Below are 12,102 nucleotides of genomic sequence, written 5' to 3'. Positions count from 1 at the left end.
CACATTAATATTTTGTATGTTTCTCTGAGTTATTTAATGATGATAGACATCAAAATGTTTTACCTGAACACCTCTCTTCATATAGTAAATGCAGCTGGAAAGGATTGTAGTTGTCCATCTTATCCACATGCTTTCCCAGGGGTGCTGGGGATTATTTTGTTGTAATTCAGTAAACTTGCACAGTCTCATACAGCGTTTCATGAAACTTGTCATGATTATTTGTCCCGATGTGAAAACAGAACTCTTGCTGGAACTTGATGTATGGAGCAACTGGGGAACAAGTAGTTTATTTCCTCTTTCTTGACTGTCTATATATTTGAAGACTATTGTCATTGAAATGTCTTGCTCACCAACTAATTATCTCAATTTATTGACAATAGTAGTGAAAGCTGGGCATTGCTTCTGAAATTAAAATATACAGTAAGACTTCAAGGGTCTTCTCTATTCATCTTTCAGCTTTTATTTATATTGTAGATATAGACTCTGCATGAGATCCTTTTTTCTCTTCCTTCAAATTAGTTCAAATAATAGGAATTACAAAAACCTGCTTTAATTTGCTGAGAAGTCCTTCTCAGAAGAACTTAAAAAAAACCCAGAAAATTGAAAAATAAAAGTTGAAAATTATGTCATTCTACCCTGTGTGCAAAAATGCTTTTATTAAAAAATCTCTGTCATAAAAAAAATAAAATCTCATTCAGTAGATGGGGAAGAGTTAGAAATTAACTAGCTGTGGTATGCAGGAAAAGGAAGAATTCATCACATGAAAAGTAAATCCCATTTATGATACATATTTTTGAGACACCAGACTTGAAACTTAATCTTTGCAATATTTACCCAATCCAGTCTGCTACAATTGTTTTCAGTGTCTATCCAGATACATTTACTCAGCATTTAGGTCAACAATGGTAATTACTCTTTTTTAAGTGTGTCTGTGAGTATTCAAATCTTGTGCTAGCATTTGTTGTCTATAAATTGTTAGTCTGACTGCTTAAAGACTTTGTTTCCTTTATAAATACCAATTTATTGAGAATTCCAGTTATTCTTTTAATTGTGCTAACATCAGGTGGATATTTTGTTTTATCTGGATTGGTTTAAGATGGCTTTACTGGAAGAACAAGTAATATACATCCTGTGGGCTATCAAACAAATTCAGTATCAAAAAACCCCTGGGTTTTTATCTTACTTTCACCTCTCCCAATCCTAAGTAGAAACTGAGAGATTCCTAAAATTAAAATAGTGAGATGCAGGGCATATTTACCATAATTTCTAACCCCAGACTTTATAGCTCTCTTCTGTCAACACGTACAGCGATCTCATAGGTTGCTTACGTGAAAATGAGACAGAAGAGGACAAACAGAGGTGCAGATAGATATCTGTAGATATCTGTAAATCACTTTGTGCATGTATATATAGATTATGGACAGATACTAATTGTTTTGTAGAGGAAAACGAAATAAAAAATTGGGACTGTCCTTTGGTTATAAGTGCCATTTATCTGATGGTAATACTGATATCTCTCAGTGATTTTTAAAATTTCTTTTTAAAAAGTAGATTAAAGAGATTACTGCTATTACTTATTACTGTGAAGGTTTTTCCAGAACCTACAAAACGTTGCAGTACTCACCAATATTTGATGTGATTCTGACTTCAGATAATGAAGGAAATAAGATCAGTTCTGCGAATTTTCTTATATAAATGTTATTACTTCTTGTGTGAATACTGAAATTTTAAAACTAAATCTTATTTAGCCTCCTAAATGATTTCTTTGTTGGATAAATTTACTTATTTTGTGGGTTAAATCCGAAGCTAAACTGAGTCGTCCTGTTTGGTTCAGAAAGTGCAGACAGTTATTAACTTTGGAGCCAAATTAGTGAGTGAGCTGCACTCAGTGAGTAGAAAGGGAATATAGCTGGCAACAGTTAAAATTAAAGTAATTTGAAGGTAAAGTACTTTAGCTAAGAGAATTGAGAGGTATTGGTGGTTAAGTTCAGAATAAGAGAGCATTAAGTCACATTTTTTTTTAGACCTCTTGTTTTCTGGCTTTTTTTTTTTTTCTTTTGTTTGTTCATTTGTTTTTTGTCCTGTATTTCTTGAAGCTATTTTAAAGTGCCCACTGGGTACTCACTGAATAGGAATGTTCCAAGTATGGCCACTTAAACATTTTCCCATATGACTGGAATTTGGTACATAAATTTGAGAAATTAACCTGTCTTTGGTGACTTGAATACCAGCAGGCCACTATTCATGAACAGATTAGCTGAGGGATAGGTATTTGTAACAACATCTGTGACAGCTTTTGTTTCCTTTTATAGGTAATAGAGTTTGATGATGGATCTGGATCAGTTCTCAGAATACAACCACTGCGCACACCCCGAGATGAAGCTATTTATGAATGTGTGGCTTCCAACACTGTTGGCGAAATAAGCGTGTCCACGAGACTTACTGTTTTACGTGGTAAGTTCTTTCTAAACCTACCCAATTCACTTCATAGAGCTCAAAGTAGTACATTGTTGTAAAGCAGAGGATCCTCTCTGGCAGAGGTAAATAGTTGTAAAGCAGAGGATCCTCTCTGGCAGAGGTAAATATAGTTCTTTTCAAATGGACCTCACTATAGTCTCAATGCTATTCATTATAAACTTTTTAAAAACATACTCTACTACAGTGTTTGTGACTTTTGACCATAAAATGGTAATGTGAGCATGTAGGGTATGACAGATTAGACTGAAGACAAGAAGAAATAAGTGAAACAGGAGTGCCACACAACAACAGGTTATCAATTACTACTCCGGCCAAACACTTTATGAATGCGTTTGATTCACATTTTAATTCTGCCCTGGGTACCTTAGCTTTGATCAATCAGAATTTACACAGAAATTTACTCAATTAACAGTGACCTTGAAAAGTTGCACGAACATTTTTTGGATGAGGTTAAACTGCTGCAAAATTTTTCCCACAAGAGGCAATCATAAAAAAGGTGAAGGCTTCTTCCACTTCAGATATGTGTCACCTGAACTGTATTACTTCAATAAGAAGATTTTGAAAACAGGATTCAATTTTTTCAACTCCATCTGGGGTGAGGATATTAATGTACTGCCAAGCCTACTGTCTAGATAATACTCAGGGGAGAAAATACTAGTATTCAAGCAATCTGAGCATTTTGTTTTGTCACCTGGAAATGAATATACACTTGGATTTGGAGACGCTTCATGAAATACCACACTCTTCAGTTTGCAGGACTGGCTTTTTGACTGAAAATTACTGTCTTGTATTTTGATATTACATGGCATTACAAGGTTTACAGAATTACTACGTGCCTGGTTATAGGAATAGAAGATGATTAAACAGCTGTACAAAATTTAGAGGAAAATTTGTAGAATGTGTAATTGCAATATGTTTTTTTCTTGATCCTTTATTCCAAACACTGTAGGGTGACAGGAAGATTTTTTTTCTTGTGTTATTCTCTGAAGTTCGATTTTTACTAGAAAAAAAGTTCTATTATTTTATTACCTATTTTAATCATCACAGACAGTCTTGACATTAATGTTGGAGACAGCTAGCAACACTACGTACATATATATCAAAAATTAACCCTAAGGATGTACTTTTTTTTTTTCTTAGAGGATATCTGATGTCAACAAACCTTTTCAGTATTTAAAAATCTTACCTCTAATGCCATGTTTGTTCCTTATATTATCTTTTAAAAATTCTTCCCAGTCTAGCCAATGAAAACAGGAAGATTGATAGATTGATGTTTTAACAGCACATGGACCTGTTCTTAACTCCCTTAGATAAGGTTTTGCCTTTATTAACTGGTAGGAGTACTTTTTATATACAGTTTCCACATTGTTGAAAACGAACATAAAATGACATTTTGTATTCCATTACAAATTTTGCAAACTAAAGGGAGATTGGGAGGCAGAGCAAGGAAAAGCAAAAAACAGCATGAAAACTCTGGTGGAGATAATATTCTTTGTCTTCATAGTTTCTTGGAATGTATTTACAAGACCACTGGTCATGAAATGTGTATGCATGTGTTTTGAAAGAGAGTGCTCTAAACTGAAGCGCTCATTTTAGCTTTTGTAGAGAGTCAGCAGCTCTCATATGTCTCTACCAAGAACCACAGCAGTTGCAAAAGATAGAGGGGGTGTCTGAGTGTCATAACTGACTGACTGTACAATGTGGTCTCTTTCTTTACAAGTCCTATTGATTATTAATCATTTTTTTGTAGCACATGTGTAGCTTTGCTGCCTATTTTTTCGTTGATAGTAAGAGCAATAATAGTGGCTCAGTGCCTACTTCTGACAACACTAATATTGCATCCTATTTTAAAAGCAATACATAATGATATGCATATGCAAATGACTAATGAAAAAAATTTATTGGTTATGAAGTTAAAATGAAAATAAATTTCAATTTTAATAATTTCTTAAATTAAAACCACTGAAATATAAAGATTGAGAATTTTATCCAACCATAATACATATGGCTTTTGCGACTGCAGAAATATGTTTGCCCCAGGAGTAGATTTTTATGGTTTTAATCTGAAACTGGGAACTTATGAGAACTCATGAACATACTGTGACTGTGGATTTAGATAAAGGGCTAATGTCATAGAAAGCAAGGAGCCTGCAGAGAAAAAGGGCATTATTAAGAAGTTTTGATGGGGTTAAAATTTGAATTGCTAAAAATACAATAGTTTGCTGCATTACTTCCCAAGACAGGCATAATTCAGTGCTAAGGGCATTAGCCTGGAAGATAATTCTATTATTGCAAAGCCTTCACTTTGCAAACTTACACAAATCTTAACCTTGTGCAGTCTGCAACAGTGGAAAACTGTTGTTTTGGAAAAATACCTCATTGATGATGCCTTTTTGGGAAAGAGTGCCTCTGCCGCACATAACTGCTGTAGGAATAAATATATACTATAGATGTCAACAGGAATTAACAAGATTTAATGAAATACAAAACAGAGTAGAGTGAGCTGGAGCTGTGGTTGCTTATGCTTTACTCATCCCTGTGGTATGTATGTGATTCTGGATTACATAAGTTATATAGCCAGAAGATGCCTATATGGCTTTCATATGTTCTTTTAATTATTCTGAAATGGTTCTGTCACAGACCCAGCTTGTCATTTTTGCCTCTTGAGAGATGTCACCAGAGGTGGAAGTCAGATTTTACTCACAATTCAGCCTACAAGTTTTGCGACCGTAATACAGAATATCAGTGAAATCAGGGTAATTCCAAGAGCAGAAGTGTCTATCTACATTCATTTTGTTTGATTTTTTGTTTCACAAATCCCAGCTTTACTGCTACAAATAATTTCTGCAGCACAGAACAGCAACATTTTTTCTGATATGTCTGTGTATTTACAGCTAAATTTGTTAGTTTTCCTCTGTGACTGTGTAGAGTAACACATGTAGTTCCATGCATTACAGATGCTACCATGTTTTCTTAGATTCCTATACTATGACCAATTTTTAGTATTTAGTTCTCAAATAATTATGAATACAAATAAATTCTTAGCTTCTAGGTGTTAGAAATCTACAGCGTGAGAAGGAAGAAGGGCAAAAAAGGCAACTACAGATGATAACATTTCAAGGCCTTATCACAGACAAAATATTGGATCCTTTTTTCTTTTACTAGAGTAAATCAGGAAACACTCCAGGCTAAGGCTAAATATCATGAGAGTATGGATCAAGAATGAATGTCTGAGATAACTGGAAACTCCTTTTGATTTTCTGTAAAGAAATTGGCTGCTTTCCATGATTGATTCACCCATATGAAAACGTTGAATTTGAAGGGAAACAAGGCTTGAAAACAGAAGTCTGAAAGTTGACTGCTGGAGACAGGCAGACAAGATGAGTCAATACTATTTATTTTGGAGGTTTTTGTTTTGAAAGTTGTGCTGAGAACTATAAGAGTTGAACGGTGCTTTGATTCTTCTATTTATCAGTGCTTAATACACATGCCTTTCTAGCCAAGAATGTCAATGATGTCCTGGGGGGCATTAGAAGGAGCATTGCCAGAAGGTTGAGGGAAGTGATCCTCCTCTACTCAGCCCTAGTGAGGCCACTTCAGGAGTTCTGTGTCCATTTCTGGACTCCTCAGTAAAAGAGACACGTGGAGCTCCTGGAGCAAGTCCAGCAAAGATCTACAAAGATGATGAGGGGACTTGAGCATCTCTTTTGTGAGGAAAGACTTGAGGAAATGGTCATGTTTAACCTGGAGAAGAGACAACTGAGAGGGGACCTTATCAGTGTCTATAACTGGAAGGAATGTGCAAAGAAGATGGACCAGGCTCTTCTCAGTTATGCCAAGCAAAAGGACAAGAGGCAACAGGAAGAAAAACTGATGCACAGATATCTGAATATTAAGAGCTGCTTTAGTGTGGAGGTAACTGTGCACTGCAGCAGATCACCCAAAGAGATTGTGGACTCTCCCTCACTGGGGATATCCAGGAACTGTCTGGATGTAATCCTGTGCAATGTGTTCTCAGCTGACCATGTTTGAGAAGGATAAAGGTTACACTAGGTGATCCCACTGCTGTGCCTTTCAACCCTATGTATTTTGTGATCCATGTATAATCAATAAAAAGCAACAGAGTGTACCATCTTCCTATACTCCCCAGACATCAGAGATGAAATAGCTTTCCTTTTGCTGTCCATTCATTTCATTTTAAAGCCACCTAAATCTATTTTTAGGTCTTGCAAATGGCGGATATCAAACATTTTCCCTAGTTCTAGAACAAGAGTTCTAGTGTTATATACAAGTCTATATTTTTTTTTTTCAGGAAGAAAGGAAATAGATGCTTTCTTCTAGTAAAGAAAGCAGCAGCAATTTTATTCAGTTAATTTTCAGGAATCCCAGTTTTCATTTAAAAAAAAAAAATTAAATTGTTATTTCTTTATAAAGTTTTGTCAACACCGTTAGGGCATGAAGAATCCTTTTCTTCAACTACTAGTTGTATGAGTAAAGCACAGATGTTTGCAGCTTTTAAGTAAAAATGTAGAGCACAATATGTATATTCTAATGTTGCTCCTGTTTGCTCTGCTTTTATTTTTGTCTGGAAAGTAAAGAGAGGGACTACAACAGGGCATTTATGCAGAAGGCAGTTTGTTTGTCTTGACCCACAATTTTCTCTTACTCGTCTTGATTGTGTTAATACTCTGCATTACAAAAATACTGATATACAGAATTGGCGTACCACAGGCAGTATATAAGCCTGAAAGAAGTAAAATTTCTTTGGGAATTGCCTAGAGTGGTTATTCCTTTTTATATTATTAGAAACTGATCAATTTAATGTCAAACATTCACTGCTGCATAAAATGAAATTTAAAAAAAAGAGAACTATTTACTGCATAGTGTTTCCCTGTCCATTGATACACACAGATACTGAGATAATTATGAGAGATTTTTATGAGACTCTAAGAAGTGCACAACATTTCTACATAAAAATAGAAAACAACACCTAAAATAGACGAAAGCAACCAAACAAACTAAAAGGACCCAAAGACCCCAAAAATACTCCAAATCAGAGATGATAAATCCAAGTTATTATAGTTTTTTTTTCTGCTGCTAGCAAAAGATTCAACAATAATAGAAACTCATTTCTGTATTTTCACTTTACCTGGTAGTACTATGAGAAGGAGTAACCTGTCATCTGGGACAGCTATCTTAGAGGGCATAGGAATTAGACAAATGAAGTGGCAGGGCTGTAATGTTGGAAAATGTGCAGTGGGATGTCTCTCAGTTCTAGGCAAATGGGAGGAACGACTGTACATATTCTGGATATTAGCTGCACAGTAGGAGAAATTTGCTGTGTTTCAGCTGGAACTGTATAAATTATGTACACCAGTGTTTATCTGAAACTGTTTGCTGTATAGTCACAGTGATTAATGCCAGGTGGTTGCTAGTAGGACAGGCTTTTGAAAGTGGAATGAAGAGAAATAAGGGAACTAAGAAAATACCTGTGCATGAGCTTAATACACTGGAAAGACATTTATCTCAATCATATATTGCATGATAAGACTTCTGAAGAGCCAAAGGAGTATCATTCCCCAAAACTTCATGACTTTTCAGTGGTCATGCTATGTATAGCACTTCGTGACCAGGGCTAGGATGTTTATTACAGCCCTATTTTTTTAAGCCTCTTTTTGAAGAGGAACGTTATTCCTGCTGAGAAAATGCTTCTTTACAGTTTATGTTGTCAAGCCTCTCCTGGGTAGCTGTGCAGGGAGGATTAAGAAACAAAACATCGCTGCTTGAAAATCACACACTAGGATTTTGTGAAATGATAAAACAAAAGGAGAAGTAGCCAATATAACTTCAGCTTAAAAAAAACCTTACAGACAGTTACAGAATGGTATGGAGATTTCTTGGAATGGCTTATGAAATAGTACAGACTTAGAAATATCTGTCTGTCATGATATAAACTAATTTGAAATATTTTCTTTGGATATGCAAATATTATGTTTGGCAAATGAATATTAACCTTCCATGCAATTAAATACTTAATAACTTACTGATCTTTATAAAGATCACAGGTGATGACATTTAACTAGTAGCCAGAAAAGGATACTAAAGAATAATGAAATACATGTTTCGTATTCCATAGCTGAGTTCAAAGGTACTGCATATTTCATTTCTGTTAATTGTAAGCATGTACATGGTAGTGGTTTAGAAAGTACTGTGCCTTATAAATTCTGAAACAATCAGTAAACACACAAGGGTGTATCACTGTAAATACATGATTCAGGGTATTGAATTCAGTTTTTAGGTATATGCATTTGGCTGTGCTGATTTAACAGGTGTTATTTTTGACTTTTGTGTAGTTCTTCAAAAACAATGTTGTAATAATTTAATATACTAATATATAATGTTGTAATACTGTATATGAGAATCATCAAATAACTCCTGTAAGTATTCTAAGAAGTTTCTGGCAAGTGTGTCACCTCATGTTTTTTTATGGTTAGTACTTTTTAAAATATTTCCACGCACGTTTCTATATGCAAAATTTATCAAATACATTTTCTTTTTCAATCAGGGAATATTTTGGTTCCTTTTACTTCTTAGTTTGAATTTTATAAATTTTCCCTTCTCTTTCCCTTGCACAACATTATGTTTTAAATAATCCACTACAGTCATGAATTTGAAATTATGCATTCAAAGCCTTCTTTCAAAATATAGAGATGTCACTTCAGAAAATTAATGAAACAGCAGTCCCAGATTTCTTAATTATAATTTTAAATTTCTGTAGTTAAAACTTTCAGACATCAGTTACTTTGGAAAATCAAGAGTAGGCTGAGGTAAGATCTTTAAAGATGTCATAAGAAGGTATCCGTAGATATCAGATTTTTTAAAAAAAATCTCTCCTAACTTTTCCCCCACATTTTTTTTAACTGGTAAAATTTAATTCAGATGTTCATCATCCTAAATATTACTTTAAGATGATTGATTGTTCAGTTGTATTTGCTAGTTCAACTTACATGGACAAAGTTTTCCTGCTGCCAGTTACCACCTGTAATGTCTTTGCAAGGGTTTATTTTACCTACCTCTAAATCTTAATATATTTCACATGTCACTGAATTTCATACAGCCAAACTTCCATTTTACATAGAATACTGTAAGGTTACCCAGTTCAGTTTCACATACACGTGCATAGGATTAGTTTTATTTTATGAAATACTGGCAGTAGTACAAAATCATTTATGCCATACCTTTTTACAGCAGTATGATGCTCCTAAGAGACAAACATCAGCTTCAGATCAGTAATACAGCTAGACTGTACTGTATTTGCACTTATTGTGTATCCATGAAAGAAAACAAACTTATGGATGACAGTTCCTAAAAGGATGTCTCACAATTGTGATCTAAGAAGAGAAACTGAAGTAATCCTGGACAAAAGCACAGCAGCTCTGTTTCGCTTGAAATAATTCTTCATTAACAATTTTGGCTAAGAATGTACACCTGTTAAATAGTTGCAGACAACTAAGCTAAGAAACTTTCAGACACTTTCAGCTGACTAATTTTAGCATGACCCAATTTAGGTATTCCCATTCTGCTATCTAATGACTGCCTATAGAATTATAGGCATTTTTCATAACCACAGTGAGTATACGCTGGCTGCTTGTAAAATGCAAATTAAGCCATGTTAAGGAGATAAATTTTAAACCACATTTGTTTTATACTTTTTTACCCAACTCATTGATGCCTATGATAATTCAGTCTTTTTTTCACAGATGGTCATCCTTACACTGTCAGAAATCTGTCAGAAACAAATGATAGTAAGAACAATGAAAAAGGAAATATTAGGGGGAGGATTAATATTTCTCCTACTAACAGAATCAGTATCAGGTAATATAAGATCAGAACTAAAACATGAAATATCCTAACATAAGAACCATGACCTGCTATATACAATAAGCAACCAATTTGATATGGTTCTTTAAAAACCCAGATAGAAATAGCATATGTATGTGATATTAAAAATTATCTTTACAAGAAAAGGTGGAGCATTGCTGTGTATGAAACAGTATAAAAGCTTTTCAGAACAAGGAAAGAGGGATGGGAGAAGGGTATAATTCGGTGCTATAATTTTGATATTTTGTAGTGCCATGTGTCTATTTTTTATGCATATAGTATTTCATTTCTTCTGTTTTCTGCCTGGATGTAATATAGTTCAATTTAAATAAAACTGTCATTCAAATTTGCATTGTGGTTCTTTTTATCTACTTAGAAAATGGAGGGCCATTTTTTAAATAGTAAAAAGAAAAAGTACAAAATATTTTTTGATACACCAAGAATTCTTAGAATACAGTCACTTTTCCTGGGTTTAGTTGTTATGCATGAATTTGAGGCTTGTCCTTGTGTAGAGTGATGTTGGCTTAGTATCAGGTGTTGAGATTGTCCAGGTTTTCATTTCTAAGTGGCCTAAACCCACTGTCTCAAGTGAAGCCAATGGAATAATGAAATTCAGTGCAGTTAATCAAATGCCATGTTTCCTGTTGTTTGTATAGTCTGTGACCTCAGTTTTGGATGCATTTATACATCTGTATGTCAACTCAATTAAGAAATTCTTGTGATATTAATTAGCAGTGTAATTGTTAAAGTTGCACAACATGAAAATTGACAAAAGAATTCTATGATTTTTTTGTTCACATCATTATTTCATATTGATTTTAAAAAGTAATGTAATTCTAGTAATGTAATTTCTGCTTAAGGAAATGATATGGTGATTAGTTGCTGAACCCCCGGCAGTGTCATCATATCTGTAAGGAACCCAATGGTATTAGTTGCGTTATAGTTTAAATTTAATTGTTATTGCAGCAAATCTTCATATGAGATGTTTAATACAGTGTAAGAAAACCAAAGCGATTACTAGAAAAAGGCATATATTCATATAGTAGGTTTGTCTTCCTTTTTCCAGGCTAGCCATTTCTGTGAGCACTTATGTTAGGGTGACAGAAATGTTTGCTGAAATGTAGGATGTGTTTGACACTAGTGTACTGAGGTGACAGTAAGATTGAATACATTTTAATGTAATAAATGCTAATCTTCAAATACAGAAAAAGCCCAGTAATAATGGTTTTTCATATATATATAAAAAAGTAATTTAAAAATTAGAGAAAGCTTATGTAATACTTCGGCTTGCTTAGCCTGGCAATAGATATTAAGATAGTATTTATTACTGTAATTCCTAAGTTTTCAAGGGTTTGACATAGGAAGCAAAAACATGAAGAACACATACTAAAGAATTCAAAGTATTTTTGGCAAACATACAAACATCAAAAGGAAGATGAAATTCAATAGACCTTGACAAAATAAAAATATTTTGTTTATGAGGACTAGAAATGAAACAGTTCTGAAGCAGTGACTTTGAGTTGATTCCACAAAGGGCGGGAGACTTTGTTGCATTATTGTAGCAAGAGGTTGAAAGAACTGTGATTTAAGTGGCTTTACTGGCAGGGAGAAACTTTAAAAATACTCTAAGGCTTACACAGGATATAAAATCCTGGTATAATGTATATAATTTCAAGTATTTTCAGTGCTTGCTTTAAATTGATGTAAAGTGCTGCACCTGGCTTACTGCTGTTCTATTTAACT

The 12,102-nt window shown here is 34.1% G+C and overlaps 1 protein-coding gene across 30 annotated transcripts in view; it reads left to right on the top strand.

Annotated features, from left to right (window-relative positions):
* The window catches only part of PTPRD (protein tyrosine phosphatase receptor type D), a 1,149,749-nt gene that overhangs the window by 921,090 nt on the left and 216,557 nt on the right, over window positions 1-12,102 (top strand). For all 30 annotated transcript variants that reach the window (XM_072921655.1, XM_072921648.1, XM_072921647.1 and 27 more), the window contains 1 exon segment: window positions 2,313-2,454. In XM_072921655.1, the coding sequence (XP_072777756.1) occupies window positions 2,313-2,454 (142 nt within the window).

Source organism: Taeniopygia guttata, chromosome Z (genome assembly GCF_048771995.1).
Source record: "Taeniopygia guttata chromosome Z, bTaeGut7.mat, whole genome shotgun sequence".
Taxonomy (NCBI): Eukaryota; Metazoa; Chordata; class Aves; order Passeriformes; family Estrildidae; genus Taeniopygia; species Taeniopygia guttata.
Note: the sequence above shows the minus strand (reverse complement) of the source record. Positions and strands in the feature narration are given on the sequence as shown.